This window comes from Ictalurus punctatus, chromosome 22 (assembly GCF_001660625.3).
Source record: "Ictalurus punctatus breed USDA103 chromosome 22, Coco_2.0, whole genome shotgun sequence".
Taxonomy (NCBI): Eukaryota; Metazoa; Chordata; class Actinopteri; order Siluriformes; family Ictaluridae; genus Ictalurus; species Ictalurus punctatus.
In genome coordinates this window covers 6,224,849-6,248,545 of record NC_030437.2, presented here as the reverse complement: position 1 = coordinate 6,248,545, position 23,697 = coordinate 6,224,849, and the positions used below count along the sequence as shown (strand labels likewise).

The following is a 23,697-nucleotide window of genomic DNA, read 5'->3' as shown; positions in this document are numbered from 1 at the left end:
AGCATTTTGTTTAAGTTTTCTTAAATAAAAGACATGCACAAGTGCTAAATTCATACAAACATTTAATCATTTATAATTACATGTCAAACACTTTAATAAACTATTAAACAGTGGTCAAAGTGCTTGACACATCAGCAAATAAAAGAACAGAGAAAACAGTAGCTGTAAAAAGATATTGTGCATTATAAGAGAACAAAGAAAACATTTTAAAAAATGTAATACTGTAAGTAATAAATAAGATTTATAAACCTATTTCTAGACATTTTAATCATTTTCAAGTTGTACATTGTTTATTGCATTTGCTTCATTTAAGAAAAAAAATGTGGGGTTTTCTTTTTTGAGAAAAAATGATGTTTCAATAGAATGTAGAATTATTGTGAAATTTATTAATCACTGAGGATCATTTGCTACGTATTTTCTGTTATATCATATCAAAGGAATATACATGGAAAGTGATAATAATCAACTCATTTTGCTGTCCTGCGAATCATTGTCACGAAATGGATTAAAGGCAACATTTCCAGTCATTACCCTCCAAATAAAATGCGCTCCCTAGTCAAGCTGTCTTAACAGGTGATTGATTGCTGCAGCAACTTCCAGAAGTCAACATCAGCCTGAATAAATAAAATATATAGAAAACACCAACATTAATGTTTCACATTACACAAAACATACAGTAGGGAGCGTCTCAATCAGCTCCCTCGATCCCTAGGTGGTGAATCAGTATATGGTGTACATGAGCTCGGGCACTGGTAAAGACCCTGACTGACTACACATTAGGACACTGATGACTCAATTTCCGGTAACATGACTACGTACTCACGTTGTCAAACATCACCACTGGCACTTAAATACAACATGCAGGATGGACATCTTTCTAACATTATATGTCATATTCATTTGTCTGTCATGGTACTTCAAGTAGGATCGTAGAATATTTAGTAGATTTTTAAAAAATCATTAAAGTCGTTAGACTCAAATAAACAATATATAGAACGTCAAATAAAGTTAAAAATCGCTAACGTAAGTAATCATTTGAGAGCTACAGCAACAGTGTTCGTCCAACACATTGTTCGATCTGAGAGGCTTCTGAAAACATGGTGTCATTTTCAGCAAGGGAAAATAGTGAACATCTATGCTCATTGGTCTTCATGGTGCATCGTGGGATTTTTTAAGGAGCGAACGTCCCAGTGCACACTGGTAGGATTTCGCAATTGAGACAGCCCTTCAAATGGACCACTCCCTGATCAGTGTCCTGATTACTGAACTATGGAGCTGATTGAGACGCACCCATAAACTCAAATCCATTACCTCATAAACAAGTCTATAAGCTTCTGATTGCAAATTCATGACAAAAAAAGTTTTGTTCAGTCATGTGCTGATTATTTTAAAACAGGTGCAAGAACAGAAATAAGGAATGAATATAATGAATAATATGGATTAACAATGGTGGCTACACACTGATTTACACTGTATACATTTTATGGTTACAATATGGTGTCAGTGTTTTTCCATACCTAATTCAGTTTTCCTGAAAGTCAAATCAAAATTGCATAAATTATGCAAATAAACAGGTTAAGAAATGAAAAAATCCTGATTAACTGGCCAAAGATTTTGGTGCATCACTATAGTTGAGTATTAAAAAAAACAACAAGACTTAACAGTGTGTGGTAGAAATGCTAAATGTTAGCATTTGGTACGATTTCTGATGAGTTTGATATGAGAACGTGAGATTTAAACCACATACAGTGACCTCCACTAATATTGGCACCCTTGGTAAATATAAGCAAAGAAGGCTGAACAAAAGATCAAAAGGTTAAACAATAAAGACAATTTTCACAGTAACCTTTGCTTGCTCATATTTACCAAGGGTGCCAATATTAGTGGAGGGCACTGGATGTTCTTGTAAACAGCTCTTGGTCCCGGATTCCGATTATTGGACCTTATGGTACTATGGCAGCTCTGACTACACTGTAAGCACAGATACACACTCGGGCTGTTCTTGATGGGAAATGATCTAATCTGACCTGTAATTCTTCCACCAGTTTTAAAATATCGTCCAGCTCCTCTTTCTCTTTCATGTCACTCGTCCTGGACTCTGGAACATCACCTGCTTTCCAGTATGGATCCTGTTCAATCGGATGAGCGTATCCGACTGAGTCGTCCTGACGAATGAGTGGGAAAATTCATATTAATATTATTTACACATCAAGGTTTTATTCTAGCTAAAATAACGGCACTAGCCATTTTTAGTGATCAGAACAATACATAAACTTAGAAAGGGTTCTCAGTTCTCACAGGGTAATAGCCACAAGGAGAGTAGGAAGCAGCTGGTTGTTGAAAGCTTGGCACTTTAGAATCCAAGAAGTCTGGGCTACGGCACTGATTCACTGGGGGTGGGAAACATTGAATGTTAATAAACGATTCATTTCTTGGTAAGACAAACAACACATCACTAAGATAGATTATTCAGGAACGATATTACAGCTCCTGCAGCCCCTCTGCACACAGTTTTTGTTCATTTTTTGCCTACTGTATTAAATAACATGTTGAAATGTCAATCTTTAAAGGTAAAAAATTCAATTTGTTTTATTCCTGAGTTGTACAAATAACCTGGAAGATATGTAAAATGATAAACCATGAATAAGCCACACTAAATCAACAACAATGCATTAAGCTGTGCCTGCATCTGCTGCATAAAGCAACAGAATATGTTTGGGTTTTTTTAAGCCCACCACATTGCCAAGCACCATGGGGTAATAATCACTCAATTAATGTTAAAAATGAGTTTATGCAAGGCATTGTGGGACTTCCTGCTTATAGGTACAGACTAATGACATGAGGGACAATCATGTTCTGAAAATGGACTGTAATGGTGTTGATACCCCACTCCTGTACACTCCCACAGCCCTTTTTAATTTAATGCTGAGAAGTTTCAGCTGGTGAAAGGGGACACATTCAAGTAAAATATTAGTTGCTAGATAGATATTATTAGCTGTTAATAGATATTTAAATCTAAAATTTAAATTTAAATTTCTGTTTGTTTTTTACAGCATTTATTTTCTATTCTAACTTTAGAACTACGTTGTTCTGGCATTAAACATATAACAGTTGTTAGAATGACTCATTAGAAGACTCTGAATATCTGAATTATGCACTGAAGGTTTAATATCAAAACATAGAATTACATTGACTGATATCAGTTATCTTAATTTTTATCTATTAAAAATGTATATTTGGGACAAAAGATAGATAGATAGATAGATAGACAGATAGACAGATAGATAGACTGAAACACCAACACTGAAATTGTGAAACAATGGACTGGGCTCCATCCTAAATTGCATACAATTAAACTACACGTCAGAATAATGCACTATACCACTGTATTTACTAAAGTAGTGTGCAAATCGAATGCTTATACTAATTAAGGCTGAGCTCACAAGTATTATAAAGGGGACAAAATGTATTAAATCATCATCACCTGGTGTGTAAAACCCATGCTGTGAGTGATGAGGCATGACGCCCTGCTGCATGTGCATGACGCTGGAGGGATGTGCACTCGGCGAGTCCACTGGGAAGTGGTGGGACACAGGGACCGGCACAGCGTTGTTAGTGTTTAAAGTAACTGGAGAAGGATCAACATGGCCCACTGCAAATGCTTGGGAGGAATTGGATGTTCTGTCGCACTCCTTCTCCTGCTGAGGGCCATTACAGGGATGATGGTAAGGGGTTCCCTGATGTCCAAGCAAGACTGAACCTGAACAGATAGAAACAAGTCAAGTATTAATAAACTAACACTACAGATGATGACCGAGGCCACAAAGTTATCTAGCTGGCACTGTACTAGCAAAATGACTTACCCTTTCTCATTATATTTGTCTATTTTCTCTTTTTTTCTACACATTCCTATATATGCATAATCTTTTTTTTTGTTTGTTTAAGGCTAATGGATTCCTCTATCCAGTCTTTCATAGGATATGGGCTAAAATGTTTCCAGATTTAAATAATTTGCACAGTGGCGGAGAAACCTGTGGACTAGGGTTGAGGTGGGTTTCTTCCAGGTTCCAGGTTATAAATGGAGTGTTTATGGTAAATTGGCACTATGTGTGAATGAGTGTGTGAATGTGTGTGTGCACACGGTGCTTTGCAATGAACTGGTGTCCCATTCAGGATGCCCAGTTTTCTCAGGATAGGCCCTGGATCCGTCATGAACCTGACTAGGTTAAAGTTGTTACAGAAATGAATGAATATATTCTGTCTATTCTTTTTATCTGCTTGTTGAAACACTACCAACCTGTTTTCATTAAGGCAGAGGTTTCCTGTGGCGAATTCAGCATCACATTATGGCAAGGTTTTGATTTCCTGTTGGTCACCTCTATCCCGGCGAGCTTGGCCCTGTTGAGACGCGTGAGTCGCTTTAGTTTGAGCAGAAGCTCAGGCTTATCCCGTTTGAAGTACGGGTTGTAAAAGTGGTGCAGTTGGGCCTTAATGGATGAGATGTTGGGATGCTTGTCTGAGACGTCACGGTCTGTGCGTTTTTTTCTGAAGCCGTACAGGTTCAGCTGGCGAACGAAACTGATGAAGTCAGTCGTTCTGAAGTTCTCGGTCAACTGCCTGGGTTGGGACAATAGCACTTCAGCTTCGAAGGGTAGCTGATGGATGAGTATTCCTTCCCCAGTGGCATCCCAACAGATTGAGTGAATCTGAGGATCGTTCACCAAATGCCACAACTTGCCAGGGAAGTAGATGGGTTTGTTCAAGGTGACAAAAGTTGTTCCATCAATTTCCATACCAGCTGAAAAGATTTGTAGCCAGCTGGGTGAAAAAAAGGAGACTGAATGTAACAATTACTCTCTAGCACTAACTAGATAGTAGGTGGCTAGCTAACACATAACACATTCATCTTCAGTAACAGCTGAAAATCACTAACAATAACAAGCTATAGCATTAATGTTATCAAAATTGACCGTTAGAGTTGTGAAGCATCCTGGCCGTAGCCTAAATAATCAAACAAAAACAGACCCAAAGTAATTTATAAGAGCTACATGATCACGTGTGAAATATTTCTTATATATGAGCACATACACCTGCTATGTGGTTCCTTTTGATAGTTCTCTGATCCCTTATCGCCTCTCAGAGCTGTTAAAACTGGTCAGGAACCGTTACGTGCACACACCGGCCTCAAGCGTTTAAATTCAGGAGACTGGTTAGGTGGAGGCACCGGACAAATTCATGAATATTCAATGAGCTCGCGTGGATTTATCCAATCAGAGTAACCCGTACCTGTGAAGTTGTTCAATCCCCAAGTAAAGTCCAGGTGCGTATTAACGTGTATCTACATGTTTTGTTGGAGAAATGGTGAACGTTTAGGTCAGCAGTGGCAAACATACCGCCCACGGGGTCTCTGTTATTCCTCTAGCAGGACAAAAAACTTTAGGCCATAAATTATGACAAAATGTGCTAATATATAACTCTTCATTAGCAAACCAAAAATGTGAAGCTGTGGCCTTGTGTCTCTCCAACGAACTTAGGGCTTTCACAGCAACGGGGATGAATACTTATGAAATAACAACGGTAAAGTTTTTGTTGTTGTTGTTGTTGTTTTGTAAATAATTTTAACAAATTGTGTTTTTATTGTATTACGTATTATTTTAGTGTGTATTGATCCCCCACTTTAATATAAAAGTCAGTCCAGGTTCCAGGTTGTAACACTACAACATGGTAAACCCATAATCTGGAAAATTTTGATTGAATTGCAGTCTGTTTTTCTTTTTCTTTTTATGTATGTGGGCTCATCACTCAGGTATGATTATATCAACCTATGACAAAACAATGCTGTGCCGTACGCTTTTAACTTTTCAGTGGATATTACAGAAATTCCCAAGTTCATAACAGACTGTAATGATTGATTGAGAAATATAAAATGTATATCCATCCATTTTCTATACCGCTTATACTACTGGGTGTCGGGAAACCTGGAGCATCGGGCAGAAGGTGGGGTATACCTGTGAGGGAAATTATTCATTTTTACTTATTCATACTTTTGTTCTTGTTCTGTTTCATTCTCATCAGAGGATAATATCTAAGAAGGCCATGTCATGTCACTTAGATCGGTACAGAATGTTTATCTGCTATACAGAGACACAAACATGTTCTTCTGTTCAAGGTTCGTCTGCACATCTTCTAAGACCCTGAAACAAAGCCTGTTTGAACTGCCTCAAACCGCTTCTTATCGGTACACAGAAGTGTGCCATGCTCTGCGTTTCATATCTATAGTAGTGGTTCAGCACAAGCGCTTCAGCGCGCTCTCATTATTCTATCCTGTATTAACCATCTTTCTGTAATAAACCTTTTTTTACCTTCAGAGGACTTCAGAGGTCTGCAAGTGTTTCCTTGCTAATTTCCACGACAATTTGGAGTCTCCTGTCTGGGCTGCATGCGTCTTCTCAGGTTTTCTGGATAATAGTGGCCTCCCCACTAAGTGGTAGGAATCATCAAGAATTTAGAATTTAGAATTAGAATTATGTCATAGTGTATTGCTGTCATAGTGTATTGCTGTCATAGTGTATTGCTGTCTGTATGGAAGGAACTCAATGATATAAGAAATGCATGTATTACATTGAGAGAAGTATTACATGGAGCGGTTTCTTATAAGAAGTTGCGACGGCAGAGATATTGGTGTTTCTTAGATCACAGCTTCAAAACTAAGATATATACCGACGGGTATATATATAGAGAGAGAGATGATAATGGTAAAAATATTTGCTAACGGAAAGAGTCCGGTTCGAGCAATAAATAAGCAAAGAGAGTACTTATTAAGAAGCGCAGTATTTTTGCGGCGGGTTATCATCAAGTGGCATGCCCCAGTGACTCATTCCATCATATCAGTGGTACATGATACGTTTGGCAAAGTTAACACACACGATAAAAAAAATTATAATAATAATTAAAAAAAAGAAATTATAAAAAAAAAAGAAGGGAAGAGAAAACTAAGTCCTACCAAATTGCTGTATGTGGACTCTTTTACATTCTTTATAGTTTGCTCAATTGAACCTATAGGTTATATCAGGGGTTTTCAAAGTGGCGGCCGCTAGGGGGCGCCCGGGGGTCCTCAACAATTTGGTGTGAAAAATAAATAAATACATGATTTTAGCTTTCTCACTCTCAGACAACCGCACACACACAATCAATTCCTGATGCAATGTAAAGATGTAAGATGTCATTGTTAATAAAAAGGGGGATATCTTCAGAAGTCTGTATTTTTAATGTGTTTTAAAGACATCTTGCAAAAGGGTAGCTTCGGTCAAATGTTAATGTAATTTGGGGGGCCTTGCCCTGGAAAAGTTTGGGAACCCCTGGGTTATATGATTAATTGAATGTCTAGAGATTTGGCACACACTAGAACCTTTTCTGTCTGTCTACGAGAATGCATATTCACTTGATTTTCATAGCATGTTAAATTGAATAAAACTTTTAAAGTTACAGAAGCTGTAAAAAAAAAAAAAGTGGGAAAAACATGTAGCAAAGCACATCCTGTGACACATGCTACGGTATGTACAGGATGTTCATATGTTGCTCCTAATATCACATTTATGCGAGTGAACTACGGAGAAGGCTGTTTGAACCACACTGTGAACCCGGATAAGTTGATTGTACATAAAAACTTGAGGAAAGTGGTTGCCTTAAAAAATTAAGTAATGTTTACTCGATAACTTAAGTGAACTTAACTTAAACATTCCAGCCCTTCCAACAATTATTTTTAAGCACTAAATTCCAAGTTGATTTAACTCTAAATCATTTGTAATATTAATTGCTCTGTCCAATTATTCAACTTAGTTTTTTAAGTTAAATTAAGTAAACTTTAAATTCATTCAATTATAATGTAAAAAAAAAAAAAAAAGCAAGCAAATACCAAAAAAAAAATGTTTTATTTCAAATGAAAAATTTTCATTTGAAAATATAATACACACAGTCAAGAAAATTCTGTGAAATTGTTTGCCAAATTTTACTTCCTAAAGATTTGGTCTTCTGAACTATCGGTGTGAGGAAACTTGTCCGTAAACATGTTATTCTAAAAGTGAAACGTTACAAAGTTTCTCTTTTTGGCATTGTAGCTGAAAAAAATATATATTACATATATAATATAATATAATATAATATAATATAATATAATATAATATAATATAATATAATATAATATAACACACACATACAGAGAGGGAAATAAGTATTAGATGCATCAATATTTGTTTCAGTAAATATATTTCAAATGAGACTATTCACATGAAATGTTCACTGGACATCAGTATTGTACCACTGTATATATAAATAAAATAAATTTCAAATTTCTATCAAATAGGAACATTGGAAATAAGAATTGAATCAAACGACAAAATCAGAGCCAATATCATAAAAGATGCACTTCAACATTACAAATGAACCACTTGCGAGTGGAACAGTAGTAGAACAATTGGGAGGCCCGTTTTACTGTTAGCTGATTTTTCAAAGATTGAATTTTGGGAGCAGCTTACCTCCCAGGTTGAGTATTAACTGCTGAATAAAGTGGAAACTGTTTTTCATACAAGTCCAAAGACATGCATGGTAGGCTGATTGGCGTGTCTAAAGTGTCCGTAGTGTATGAATGGGTGTGTGAGTGTGTATGTGATTGTCACCCTGTCCAGGGTGTCCCCCGCCTTGTGCCCGATGCTCCCTGGGATTGGCTCCAGGTTCCCCGTGACCCTGAAGAAGGAGTAAGCGGTAGACGATGGATGGATGGATGGATGGATGGATGGATGGATGGATGTTTTTCATACACTTAGGACAGTTCAAGTACAGGGCATAAATCAGTCCAAAAAGAACACAGAAGGCCTGAGGCAGGTCGGCCAGTTCATCCATCACCAAACTCCCTTCAAGACGATGCTCACTTTGAATGAGTTTAGCTGAGGACTTTCTGACTGAAGCAGAGGATACCCACTGGATTTTGTACGAGTCCTTGTCAGTTACATCCCAACAGAGAAAGAAACATATTGATGAAAAAATGTCCGCTGAACTCGCTGGGTAGGGGTTCAAGCGGGAGAAAACATCCAAAATTGTTTTTAAACAATGTTTTTCACTGTTAAAAATGAACAAACGAAAAAATATCGGCGAGTTCAAGCGGGATCGTGTCCACCGCGCGCCTGTGAAAAACTAGCTGAAAACAGTGGGGTTTGTTTTTTACTACTCACAAACAGCACCTTGATTGGGGGGAAAAAACAATAAAAATTGACAGACAAAAAAATGTCCCCTGAACTCACCTGGCAGGGATTCGAGGAGGAGAAAACATCTGAAATGGTTTCAAACAATATTTTTCACAGTTAAAATGAACAGATGAAAAAATGTTCCCTGAACTCGCCTGGTTCAAGTTCAAGCGAGAGAAAACGTCCAAAATTGTTTCAAACTCTATTTTTTATTACTGACAAACAGCCTCTCAATGGAAAATAGAAACAATAAAAACTGGCTAAAACATACTTTCTAACCACTCATCAACAGCTACTGGAATTCTGATTGATAAGAAAATGCGATTTAAAAACTTTTATTTTTACATTTAACTTTTATTGTATTTACCCTTTCATGAAGTGTCAGGGTGGTCTTCAGGTAAACATAAGATGTAGGTCAATAAATATTACACTGTGAAGCATACAGTATATCACACAAAGATATGAAGCTACACTGGAACAAAAGAGATACAATGAACTCTTGTCAGTTCTTAGACTCTTTAGAGTTATATAATATTGAATAATTTTTATATCATACAGTTAAATTATAATTCATAAAGCTCAGTAGGTGGCAGTAATGCACCATAAGCTGGTCTACCAACTGCCATAAAACCAATAACTGATTTTACGTACCATTGTTTTCTTTCTTCTTCTTGTTGTTGTTGCTAGACCCTGTAGAAACAGAAATATAATAAATCAGATTTAATATGAAACTCTCATGTTTGTTTTCATTAAACCGGCAAAGGACAGTTGTTGCATTTATTGGAATATCTTTGCCATTTTCAAAAATAAAGAGAACATTGAATAAACATTAAGACACCGAGCTTGTTCTCAACTCGAAAATGATGAATTTGGAAATTGTTCATGAGACCTGGAGAGTGTGGAGACTACCAGACTACGAAGAAGACAAAAAGCTGACACAAGGTAAAACAAACTTCTTATGAAAATGTATTTTTATAAACGACTTTATTTGGAACTTGCACCTCAGTGATCCAGAAGAGGATGTTGAAAATAACAAAAAGACGGGAACTCCAGAAAATGACAAGCTGTTCAGAATCGGGCCTCTGCTTGATGACATTTGCATTGCCTTCCAAGCTCATTACAACCCTAGAAGGGAGTTGGGAGCTGATGAGAGAATGGTGGCTACCAACGCAAAAGTAAATATGAAACAAAATAAAGTCTAAGTTAACAAAATCAAGCTATTTGTTTTGGATAATTCAAGCAATGGCAAATCACATGCTCGTATGAACGGACTGATTCAGTCATGGATCTTATAAAGCTATCATATCTAGGAAGTGAATACCATATGCAGTTATGTTGTTAAAGGCTTAAATGGTTACAGTCTTGCCCATTTATGGAAGTGCTCAAAAATACTATACAAGATAATAGCCAAAGTGTCATGTTTAGACAACAGATTTTATGTTCTCAAAATAAGAGTTGGCCGTTTATGTTTCCTTGTTTTGTAATCAAGTATTAATGGTTTGTCTTTCATTCCTCTTGTATATTTTAGACAGGTCAAGCAGTGAGGCTGAGGACAGTAAGGCAGGGTGACAGCTTTGAGCAGGTAGTCTACATTTAAAAGTAGATTATTGGTAAATGAGTTTATATTGTAATCTATAGACTGTAATACCTTTTCAGTATTAACATAAGAAATAATTTGATTCATGTACTTATGTCCTGTAAGCATACAAAACTACTAGCAATGTTTCCCACACAAGGTTACACTTGAACGGCCTGTCAAGGTATACTGACAGCCACCAAGGCACATACACCAAGGTGCCATTAAAAAAGGAAATATTTTATTTATTAAGCCATTTTGTCAAGCCCAAGGGGAATGTTATCAACATTTGGTTGTTAAAAGAGAACACACAAAGGTGTGAGGGTTGTTGGGAAAATGATGGCTGAGCAGGCCTTTCCTATCAAGTAACTGTTTGTAAAAATCTTTATCAAACATGTTTAAAATCTGATTTAAAAAAAATAAAAATAGCATGGGGAGGCGAGATATCCAATGAATTCACTTGATAATTTCACTTTTGTTGTTAGGCATCAGTCAGTCCTGATATTCACCATGAAGACACCAATATGAAAATATTTTAGGGCATTTTAGACAGCTTGTGAGGCCTCTGGGGGCTGAGCTCCTCATAATTTAAAGTTCTAGTAATCATCTTAAGCAGGATGGTGAGCTCCTTTTGGTCTACCCCTATTCCCATTTTATGACTGCATAGCTTTCTGGTGCACATGTAAATGCCAGAATTGAGGATCTTTTGTTGTATAAATATTATGATTGGGCCAGATTCTCTAGCAGATTATCCACTTTAGAGAGTGAGAGAGGAGTGTGAGGTGGATTTATACCTCAACAATCTCAAACACATTTTCCTGTAGACACTGCTGTTTTATTACAGATTCCCTCATTAATCGTTTTGATTTAATCCATCACCTTCATGCTTGAAGGAATTGTCCGTGGCTGTGGCATGCTGCCTTAGGTTGCCTTTATTTTGGCCGTAGGAGTCTGTCACGGTTTCCCCTTTAGGCAGCATGCTGGAAAGCATGAGGGCGCACGCGTGTGTGCACGAGCAAGCCTGCTCTGCGAATGTTGACAACCGTGACATTGTTTACTATGGACACGTGCATTTGTTATGTTTCTGTTATGTCTCCTCCCTGTTCTGTCATTGGCTATTGTTTAAGCGTGTGTCTAGATTGGTGTCAGCCGTCAGCACTTAACGCGCTTATTATGTTTGTATATATACCACGCGCCTACCAGCACACGGCGCGGAGTATTAGTTTAGATAATATAAGATACGTTAGATAGATTCATTCGTTCGTTAGAGAAAGTCATTGTCCATGTTATGAGCCTTGTTAGATTTAGTTAAGTTAAACTGCAGATTAGTCCGTTTAGTTTACGCTGGTTTTCCCACTCCCAGTTCGTAGTCATAGTCTATGTTTCTTGTTTTGTTTCTTTATTTTTCCAGTTTCATTTTTATTGAACATTTCTGCTGTAGATTTCTGCTGAACATTTCTGCTGGACTAAACATTTCTGCTGAACATTTCTGCTGAACATTTCTGCTGGACTAAACATTTCTGCTGAACACGTCTACCAAACATGTCTGCTGAACATCACCTTTTTTCTTCTCTCCTCCCCTCCCTTTCCCAAATATTCCATTGAGAAGAAAAAAAAAAAATTGAGCAACACACAACAGTAAACATTCACAGGTTTTTTTTCTTTTTATACTAACAAAGGAAAACAAAATTAAAAGGCTGGGGGAGTTCTTTGGTGCACCTTAGGCTTTACTTAATTAAGGGTCGTTATTATTGCTGTGTTTATTTTACTGAATTTTGTGGGTATGATTCTGATTATTAGGTGCTTTTCCCTTTTGTATAGCTAGTGCTGTCGTACTAGCCTGCCCTTCATACAGGAATCCTCAGTCCTCCTATGACTATTCTTAACTTCCTCTTGTGATTATTTTATTTGACCAATGCCTGACTGCGTTGGATGTTGTTTCTTTTAAAATAATTCTTGGCCAGTCTTTTTAACTTCAAAATAAAATGTATTTTTGTATGGAAACCCATGCCTCTTGCCTGTTCTACGTGGAACGAACTTGTGTGTCTTTATTTGGGTTATTTTCCCCGTTTTTCTCGGGGTGGCGTAGTTGGTGCAAAATGAAACAAACAAGCCGCATAGCTACATGTGGCGTAGTTGTTGAGAAAAACGAGCCACGTTGCTACATGTGGCGTAGTTGGCAGGATTTACGAAAAACGAGCCATATTGCTACACGTGGTGTAGTTATAGAGCGAAACGAGCCACATTGCTACACGTGGCATAGTCGGCAGGATTTACGAAAAACGAGCCACATTGCTACATTTGCATGTTTCTGGATTACGTTTTTGGATCACGATTTGGATTTATCTGCCTGTGTCTCTCTTAAATAAAACTGTTAAACTGCATTTGCATCCGTCCTAATCTCCCTTATGTCTCGGGACGTGACAGAATACTCCGCCTCTACATGGATTCAAACAGTTCATGTTTTGTTTGCGTTACATATTACACTATTTTACATATTTTGTCATATTTGACCAACTCAGATAAAATCAATATTTTACTTCATATCCGAACCATTAATATAAGTGATTTAAATTCAAACAATTCACATTCAAAAACTATTTATATTTAGAAAACTCATTCAAAAATCATATTTAAACAACTCAAAGTTGAACATTAACTCATATTCAAACCATTTATATTAGAAAAAGCTTCATATTCAGATAGCTCATTCAAAAATGATTCATATGAAAACATCTCATATTCAGAAGTAACTTGTCAGTCATTAGTTACTTGTAGTCATCTCTAATTAAAGTCAATTATAAAGTTCAATAATGAAGGTAATTTTTGCAGTTTGACTGAATGACCAGTCTAATCTTTCATCTCAGTCACAAATTCATCCCTCTATTCATTGTGCACGGAAGACAAAACCTCCAGGATCCACCACAATAGTATGCAATATTAACAAATAAGTCATGAATTAAAAGATCAATTTAACTTCAGTGATCCATGAATGTGATTAATGCTATGGCTTCTTTTCAATTAAGAGCATTTGTTCCCATATTACTGCCATGTTTCTGGAATGTTTTTAATTGCACCTGTGTACTAATATACTAAAATCTTACTATGCTAAAATATACAAAATATTTAAACTCTCTAGTACTTTAATGTATATATGTATATCAACCATAACATTACAACCACTGACAGGTGGCATGAATAACATTGACTATCTTGTTACAGTGGGACCTGTTAAGGGGTGAGATATATTACACAGCAAGTGAACAGTCAGTTCTTCAAGTTGATGTGTTGGAAGCAGGAAAAGGTTAATGCAGGATAATGTGCCCTGCCACACTGCAAAAATTGTTCAAGACTTGTTTGAGGAACATGAGAGTTCAAGGTGTTCATTTGGCCTCCAAATTCCACACACGTCAATTAGGGCTGCAGGATTATGGCCAAAATGATAATCCCGATTGCTCAATAATCAATATTGAGATCTCGATTATTTATCATGATTATTAATTGATTTTAGTGACAACATATTTTTATTGCACTTTCACATTTATTAAGTTTCTCATGCCACAATATAACACACAAGTAGGCATGAGAAAACTTGAGCTGGTCAATTATTACAGAATTTAGGAACATAGTGTGAGCCATGACAAATTAATTTACCTTCTGATAAACTAAATGTAATATTTTCAGTTCATTTTACAGACTGTATGCAAAAAACAACCGTTAACCTGTTCCACCTTGTAAACAAATACAATAAACATCAATGTTCAGTCTTTGAAGTCTGCTCCTCTTAAATATATTTAAAGCTACACTATTAGACATTTTCCACTGTCATGGTTCTGGGCTGGAGTCAGTTCTCGAACCACTCTGTGTATATTGTGTATATATCTGAATAATCTCATATAGGATGTGATTGGATGAGTTCATTTATCCACCAGACAGGAAGCGCTTTAGTTTTAATGGTGTTCATTACTGATTCTCCGATCAGGATTTTTACAGCCGATACGATCCAGATACCAATCTTTTTTTGTTAAAACTTTAATCAGGAAGTCTATCATAAACAGTTAAATGTAAGCTCTCTGCTCGTGGTCACTGTTAATTAAGTTAAAATAATAGCAATGAGAAATACTGTTGGTTAATTGATAAATAAACAAGCAAAATATTTATTTTTAAATATCTTAAAAACAATAAAGAATCCTAATTAAAAGTAGACTAACACAAAAATGATCCATATGAGGAAAAAGGCTAATCGCCTTCTAATGAAATAGCGAACTAAGCTTAATGCCAAATTGATATTAAATGCAACCCATAGTAATTAAACATTATTTCATTTCTCATTTCATGAAGTTATTATAATCTCTTTTTTTTATATATATTAAATGATTTATTTATAAGTAAGCACATTTTCTGTCTTTACATTTTACTAGTTTTATTTTTGTTTGTTTCAGTTTTAGATGGGTTCCCCCAGTACAGTGTCCACGTCTGTTGATAATATTATGTTTTGGGGGATAAATCAAATCATGGAAACTGATGTTGACTTTTCTAGTGATATCTGGCAACCATGAGTTTAAATGAAGTGAATTAGAGTTAGTGAAGGAGAGCGGCAATGTTCTGTATGTTTACAGACCGAACAGTTGCTACTCTTGCTTATGATAGGTGAGGAATTATTTAGTAAAGAAGTTTGAATTAAACCCACCTTGTAGCATTAGCATTATTATTAATTTACTCCGCGCGAAGCCGCTGTGTCTACACGAGCAGGTGCAAGTTCAGGTCATTTTGCGGGATCAATAAAAGATGGCGGTTGTCAGATTAGGAAGTTGAAGCAGATCATGTACAGAGTTATTCTCATCATCATAATGGCTTCTTTGCAGTATTTCCACACTTGTTCGGCTGACTGAGGAGATGAAAAGCAGTGTGAAAGTAACGCGGTGTAGATGTATTTTGGACTTCCTGTAGTTTTTATTCCGATTAACAGGTCTGAACAGGTCACTCGCACCGGTGCAAATAAATATTTATTCACAGTCGCATAAAATACTTTTCAGTCACAAATACGAGTGAAATGGTCGCACTGTAGAGCCCTGAGTTTATCTGCAAAGTTTTTTCCTGCTCGGCGTGATGGATGTTTAATGTCCCCGACAACCTCTGTCGTGCCATTTAGCATCATGTTGTCATGGTTTCCCCATGGTTAAAATACACATAAAAACTATAAACTGTCATTCAATCAAATGTCTATTTTACAAATGATTTTTTTTTTGTATCGACTGCATTCAGTCTCTATCTTTTTTATTCATTTTGTTTGGCAGATTATTTTTCCACCTTGGGAGAGTTTTTATTTATTTTTTTTATTTTTATAGCAACGATCACAATGGAAACACACAGCATTGCTTCTGGCCTTCTGTCTCTCATCTAACTCTCTGTCTCTCATCTAACCACAGCAGCTAGAGTCAATTATCACATCTGCAGGGCTGGCTTCTCTTTTATTTCTGCCTGGATGAGCGAGCCCGTACCCTCTGCTTCCAGTGCACTGCAAATTATCTTGTGTACATAGTAGCACTTATCAGCAAGTACAAACATGTACTCATGGAGTCAGACTGACAAAATTGAAATACAGCCAGAGACTGGAAAAGAGTGGACAAGCACAAGAAGTATGAAATAAGAAGAGCTGAGAATATAGTTGAAATATAAGTTTTAAAAAAAGATTGTGCGATAAAAATTTATTGTATGTTGCGGCCTGACCTAGACCGGCTTCGTAACACCCAATCAAGCTGTCTTAATAGGTGACTGATAGCTGCAGAAACCTCCGGGCATCAACTTCAGCCTGAATAAATAAAATATATAGAAAACAATATTAATGTTTCACATTACACAAAACATACAGTAGGGTGCGTCTCAATCAGCTCCCTCGATCCCTAGGTGGTGAATCATTATATGGTGTACATGAGCTCGGGCACTGGTAAAGACCCTGACTGACTACACATTAGGACACTGATGACTCAATTTCCAGTAACATGACTACGTACTCACGTTGTCAAACATCACCACTGGCACTTAACCACAACATGCAGGATGGACATCTTTATAACATTATATGTCATATTCATTTTTCTGTCATGGTACTTCAAGTAGGATCGTAGACTAGTTAGTAGATTTTTAAAAAAATCATTAAAGTCATTAGACTCAAATAAATAATATATAGAACGTCAAAGTTAAAAATCGCTAACGTAAGTAATCATTTGAGAGCTACAGCAACCTGTGTTCGTCCGCCACATTGTTCGATCTGAGAAGCTTCTGAAAACATGGTGTCATTTTCAGCAAGGGAAAATAGTGAACATCTATGCTCATTGGTTTTCGTGGTGCATTGTGGGATTTTTTAAGGAGCGAACGTCCCAGTGCACACTGGTAGGATTTCACAATTGAGACAGCCCTTCAAATGGACCACTCCCTGATCAGTGTCCTGATTACTGAACTATGGAGCTGATTGAGACGCACCCATAAACTCAAATCCATTACCTCATAAACAAGTCTATAAGCTTCTGATTGCAAATTCATGACAAAAAAAGTTTTGTTCAGTCATGTGCTGATTATTTTAAAACAGGTGCAAGAACAGAAATAAGGAATGAATATAATGAATAATATGGATTAACAATGGTGGCTACACACTGATTTACACTGTATACATTTTATGGTTACAATATGGTGTCAGTGTTTTTCCATACCTAATTCAGTTTTCCTGAAAGTCAAATCAAAATAGCATAAATTATGCAAATAAACAGGTTAAGAAATGAAAAAATCTTGATTAACTGGCCAAAGATTTTGGTGCATCACTACAGTTGAGTATTAAAAAAACAACAAGACTTAACAGTGTGTGGTAGAAATGCTAAATGTTAGCATTTGTAAATGGTAAAATGGTAAATGGTGCACTTATATAGCGCTTTTATCCAAAGCACTTTACACTGTGTCCCATTCACCCATTCACACACACACACCAATGGTAGCAGAGCTGCCTAGCAAGGTGCTAACTTGCCATCGGGAGCAACTTGGGATTCAGTGTCTTGCCCAAGGACACTTCGGCATGTGGAGTCATGTGGGCCGGGAATCGAACCCTACGATTAGTGGACAACCCGCTCTACCACCTAAGCCACAGCCGCCCCATGGTATGATTTGGTACGATTTCTGATGAGTTTGATATGAGAACGTGAGATTTAAACCACATACAGTGCCCTCCACTAATATTGGCACCCTTGGTAAATATAAGCAAAGAAGGCTGAACAAAAGATCAAAAGGCTAAACAATAAAGACAATTTTTCACAGCTTTCTTTGCTCATATTTACCAACGGTGCCAATATTAGTGGGGGGCACTGGATGTTCTTGTAAACAGTTCTTGGTCCCGGATTCCGATTATTGGACCTTATGGTACTATGGCAGCTCTGACTACACTGTAAGCACAGATACACACTCGGGCTGTTCTTGATGGGAAATGATCTAATCTGACCTGTAATTCTTCCACCAGATTTAAAATATCGTCCAGCTCCTCTTTCTCTTTCATGTCACTCGTCCTGGACTCTGGAATATCACCTGCTTTCCAGTATGGATCCTGATCAATCAGATGAGCGTATCCGACTGAGTAGTCCTGAGGAATGAGTGGGAAAATTCATATTAATATTATTTATACATCAAGGTTTTACTTTTAACTCTTTGACCTCCCAGCATTCCCTTCATACTGCAACATGTACCATCAAACCTTAACATGCCTACACTGGCTAAAATAACGGCACTAGCCATTTTTAGTGATCAGAACAGTACATAAACTTAAAAAGGGTTCTCAGTTCTCACAGGGTAATAGCCACAAGGAGAGTAGGAAGCAGCTGGTTGTTGAAAGCTTGGCACTTTTGAATCCAAGAAGTCTGGGCTACGGCACTGATTCACTGGGGGTGGGAAACATTGAATGTTAATAAACGATTCATTTCTTGGTAAGACAAACAACACATCACTAAGATAGATTATTCAGGAACGATATTACAGCTCCTGCAGCCCCTCTGCACACAGTTTTTGTTCATTCTTTGCCTACTGTATTAAATAACATGTTGAAATGTCAATCTTTAAAGGTGAAAAAGTCAATTTGTTTTATTCCTGAGTTGTACAAATAACCTGGAAGATATGTAAAATGATAAACCATGAATAAGCCATACTAAATCAACAACAATGCATTAAGCTGTGCCTGCATCTGCTGCATAAAGCAACAGAATACAGTGAGGGAAAAAAGTATTTGATCCCCTGCTGATTTTGTACGTTTGCCCACTGACAAAGAAATGATCAGTCTATAATTTTAATGTTAGATTTATTTGAACAGTGAGAGACAGAATAACAACAAGGGTTTTGCCACCAAGTACTAAGTCATGTTTTGCAGAGGGGTCAAATTAAATTAAAATGCAAATCAATTTATAACATTTTTGACATGCATTTTTCTGGATTTTTTTGTTGTTATTCTGTCTCTCACTGTTCAAATAAATCTACCATTAAAATTATAGACTGATCATTTCTTTGTCAGTGGGCAAACGTACAAAATCAGCAGGGGATCAAATACTTTTTTCCCCTCGCTGTATGTTTGGGGTTTTTTTAAGCCCACCACATTGCCAAGCACCACGGGGTAATAATCACTCAATTAATGTTAAAAATGAGTTTATGCAAGGCATTGTGGGACTTCCTGCTTATAGGTACAGACTAATGACATGAGGGACAATCATGTTCTGAAAATGGACTGTAATGGTGTTGATACCCCACTCCTGTACACTCCCACAGCCCTTTTTAATTTAATGCTGAGAAGTTTGAGCTGGTGAAAGGGGACACATTCAAGTAAAATATTAGTTGCTAGATAGATATTATTAGCTGTTAATAGATATTTAAATCTAAAATTTTAATTTTATTTATTTTATTTTTTACAGCATTTACTTTCTATTCTAACTTTAGAACTACGTTGTTCAGGCATTAAACATATAACAGTTGTTAGAATGACTCATTAGAAGACTCTGAATATCTGAATTATGCACTGAAGGTTTAATATCAAAACATAGAATTACATTGACTGATATCGGTTATCTTAATATTTATCTATTAAAAATGGATATTTGGGACAAAAGATAGATAGATAGATAGATAGATAGATAGATAGATCGATAGATCGATAGAACACTGAAATTGTGAAACAATGGACTGGGCTCCATCCTAAATTGCAAACAATTAAACTACATGTCAGAATAATGCACTATACCACTGTATTTAGCGTGCAAATCGAATGCTTATACTAATTACGTTGAGCTCACAAGTATTATAAAGGTGACAAAATGTATTAAATCATCACCTGGTATGTAAAACCCATGCTGTGAGTGATGAGGTGTGTTGAACCTCTTCTCCTGCTGAGGGCCATTACAGGGATGGTGGTAAGGAGTGCCCTGACGTCCAAGCAAGACTGAACCTGAACAGATAGAGACAAGTCAAGTATTAATAAACTAACACTACAGATGATGACCGAGGCCACAAAGTTATCTAGCTGACACTGTACTAGCAAAATGACGTACCCTTTCTCATTATATTTGTCTATTTTCTCTTTTTTCTAAACATTCCTATGTATGTATAATCTTTTTTGTTTGTTTGTTTAAGGCTAATGGATTTCTCTATCCAGTCTTTCAAAGGACATGGACTCAAATGTTTCCAGATTTAAAGAATTCGCACAGTGGCGGAGAAACCTGTGGACTAGGGTTGAGGTGGGTTTCTTCCAGGTTTCAGGTTATAAATGGAGTGTTTATGGTAAATTGGCACTATGTGTGAACGAGTGTGTGAATGTGTGTGTGCGCACGGTGCTTTGCAATGAACTGGTGTCCCATTCAGGATGCCCAGTTTTCTCAGGATGGGCCCTGGATCCGTAATGAACCTGACTAGGTTAAAGTTGTTACAGAAATGAATGAATATATTCTGCCTATTCTTTTTATCTGCTTGTTGAAACACTACCAACCTGTTTTCATTAAGGCAGAGGTTTCCTGTGGCGAATTCAGCATCACATCATGGAAATGTTTTGGCTTCCTGTTGGTCACCTCTATCCCGGCGAGCTTGGCCCTGTTGAGACGCGTGAGTCGCTTTAGTTTGAGTAGAAGCTCAGGCTTATCCCGTTTGAAGTACGGGTTGTAAAAGTGGTGCAGTTGGGCCTTAATGGATGAGATGTTGGGTTGCTTGTCTGAGACGTCACGGTCTGTGCATTTTTTTCTGAAGCCGTACAGGTTCAGCTGGCGAACGAAACTGATGAAGTCAGTCGTTCTGAAGTACTCAGACAAATGCCTAGGTTGGGACAATAGCACTTCAGCTTCGAAGGGTTGCTGATGGATGAGTATTCCTTCCCCGCTGGCGTCCCAACAGATTGAGCGAATCTGAGGATCGTTCACCAAACGCCACAACTTGCCAGGGAAGTAGTTGGGGTTGATGAAGGTGACAAAAGTTGTTTCATCGAATTCCATACCAACTGGGTGAAAAAAAGGAGACTGAATGTAACAATTACTCTCTAGCACTAACTAGATAGTAGGTGGCTAGCTAACACATAACACATTCATCTTCAGTAACAGCTGAAAATCACTAACAATAACAAGCTATAGCATTAATGTTATCAAAATTGACCGTTAGAGTTGTGAAGCATCCTGGCCGTAGCCTAAATAATCAAACAAAAACAGACCCAAAGTAATTTATAAGAGCTACATGATCACGTGTGAAATATTTCTTATATATGAGCACATACACCTGCTATGTGGTCCCTTTTGATAGTTCTCTGATCCCTTATCGCCTCTCAGAGCTGTTAAAACGGTTACGCGCATACACCAGACTCGAGCATTTAAATTCAGGAGACTGGGCAGGTGGGGGCGCCGGACAAATTCATGAATATTGAATGAGTTCGTGTGGATTTTTCCAATCAGAGTAACCCGTGCCTGTGATGTCATTCAATCCCAAAGTAAAGTCTTGGTGCGTGTTAACGTGTATCATAAAATAGTGACGATGCTATTCGGCATGTTTTGTAGGAGAAACGGTGAACGTTTAGGTCAGCAGTGGCAAACATACCACCCATGGGGTCTCTGTTATTCCTCTAGCAGGACAAAAAACTTTAGGCCATAAATTATGACAAAATGTGCTAATATATAACTCTTCATTAGCAAACCAAAAATGTGAAGCTGTGGCCTTGTGTCTCTCCAACGAATTTAGGGCTTTCACAGCAATGGGGATGAATACTTATGAAATAACAACTGTAAGGTTTTTTTTGTTGTTGTTGTTTTGTAAATAATTTTAACAAATTGTGTTTTTATTGTATTACGTATTATTTTAGTGTGTGTTGATCCCCCACTTTAATATAAAAGTCAGTCCAGGTTCCAGGTTGTAAAACTACAATATGCTAAACCGATGATCTGGAAAATTTTGATTGAATTGCAGTCTGTTTTTCTTTTGATGTTTATGTATGTAGGCTCATCATGATTATATCAACCTATGACAAAACAATGGTGTGCCGTACACTTTTAACTTTTCAGTGCATATTACAGAAATTCCCAAGTTCATAACAGACTGTAATGATTGATTGAGAAATATAAAATGTATATCCATCCATTTTCTATACCGCTTATACTACTGGGTGTCGGGAAACCTGGAGCATCGGGCACAAGGCGGGGTATACCTGTGAGGGAAATTATTCATTTTTACATTGTAATAGTTTTGTTCTTGTTCTGTTTCATTCTCATCAGAGGATAATATCTAAGAAGGCCATGTCATGTCACTTAGATCAGTACAGAATGTTTATCTGCTATACAGAGACACAAACATGTTCTTCTGTTCAAGGTTCGTCTGCACATCTTCTAAGACCCTGAAACAAAGCCTTCTATAGTAGTGGTTCAGCACAAGCCCTTCAGAGCGCTCTCATTATTCTATCCTGCTTTATTCTATCCTGTTTTAACCATCTTTCTGTAATAAACCTTTTTACCTTCAGAGGACTTCAGAGGTCTGCGAGTGTTTCCTTGCTAATTTCCACGACAATTTGATCTCCTGGTTGGGCTGTGTGCGTCTTCTCAGGTTTTCTGGACAACAGTGGCCTCACCACTGACCGGTTTGAATCAAAACAAATTTAGAATTTAGAATTTTATGTCATAGGTCATTGCTGTCATCGTGTATTGCTGTCATCGTGTATTGCTGTCTGTATGGAAGGGGGTCAATCAGTGCATTTACATGGACAAGAATAATCCACTATTAACCCGATTAAGACAATACTCTGATTAAGAAACTACCATGTAAACAGCAATTTTTAATTACCTTAATCCAATTAAAGTCATACTAGAAGTAAACACAACTCGAATTAAGACATGTGGAGTACTCCTTTTTTTAGTCGCATTATCGACGTGTATTACAGACATGTACACACCTTAATCACACTATTAATGTCATGTGAGAGTTTTCACCGCATTTTGCGACAGGACACGTATGCAGACGACAGTGCTCAACCGTTTTATGGCTAACAAGAGAGCACGGCTGTGTCCCAAACCGCGTACTTGCCTACCATAGGCCTTTAGTTGGAGAAATACATGTATCTCGGCTACTATATAGACGGTAAGTACATGGTTTGGGACGCAGCCCACGGCTTGAAGAGATCATCTATTTGCACGTACAGCATGACAAATAATTAACTGCACTTAAAGCGTTCGTAAAAAAATTAAATAAAAACAGCCAAAACTGTATACGGTACCATAACAAAGATTAACTGTATGTCGATACGTGAAATTCTGGAGGGACGTCGAATGGCGTGGCGCGGTGACATAATGACGTGTGCTGTTAATCAATTTATGTTCTATAACATGTAAAACGGGTCCATGA

At 37.2% G+C, this 23,697-nt stretch overlaps 1 protein-coding gene across 4 annotated transcripts; it reads right to left on the bottom strand.

Annotated features, from left to right (window-relative positions):
* Nucleotides 1-259: 259 nt before the first annotated feature.
* Nucleotides 260-22,960, bottom strand: LOC108255378 (heat shock factor protein 5-like). Of its 4 annotated transcripts, XM_053674652.1 has the most exons (7): nucleotides 22,814-22,960; nucleotides 20,819-21,319; nucleotides 20,168-20,281; nucleotides 18,643-18,734; nucleotides 18,302-18,439; nucleotides 16,546-16,627; nucleotides 15,673-16,427 (listed from the first exon to the last, which is right to left on the bottom strand). In XM_053674652.1, exons 2-6 carry the CDS (start codon nucleotides 21,312-21,314, stop codon nucleotides 16,580-16,582), a joined length of 888 nt encoding a protein of 295 aa, XP_053530627.1. In that variant the 5' UTR covers nucleotides 21,315-21,319; nucleotides 22,814-22,960; the 3' UTR covers nucleotides 15,673-16,427; nucleotides 16,546-16,579. The 4 variants fall into 4 exon arrangements, with proteins under 4 accessions (XP_053530625.1, XP_053530624.1, XP_053530627.1 ...); XM_053674650.1 differs by lacking the exons at nucleotides 15,673-16,427; nucleotides 16,546-16,627; nucleotides 18,302-18,439; ... (1 more) ...; nucleotides 20,168-20,281; nucleotides 20,819-21,319 and adding exons at nucleotides 260-614; nucleotides 2,028-2,165; nucleotides 2,299-2,390; nucleotides 3,485-3,760; nucleotides 4,298-4,818 and having other exon boundaries at nucleotides 22,814-22,959; XM_053674649.1 differs by lacking the exons at nucleotides 15,673-16,427; nucleotides 16,546-16,627; nucleotides 18,302-18,439; ... (2 more) ...; nucleotides 20,819-21,319; nucleotides 22,814-22,960 and adding exons at nucleotides 260-614; nucleotides 2,028-2,165; nucleotides 2,299-2,390; ... (1 more) ...; nucleotides 4,298-4,818; nucleotides 6,363-6,463.
* Nucleotides 22,961-23,697: the final 737 nt, after the last annotated feature.

Coding starts and splice junctions, on each gene's coding strand:
- LOC108255378 (XM_053674650.1), bottom strand. CDS start 4,793: ATGGAAATTGATGGAACAACTTTTGTCACCTTGAACAAACCCATCTAC. Junction 3,761..4,297: donor CTCTGCCTTAATGAAAACAG/GTTGGTAGTGTT, acceptor CTATCTGTTCAG/GTTCAGTCTTGCTTGGACAT. Junction 2,166..2,298: donor CTCCTTGTGGCTATTACCCT/GTGAGAACTGAG, acceptor CTCATTCGTCAG/GACGACTCAGTCGGATACGC.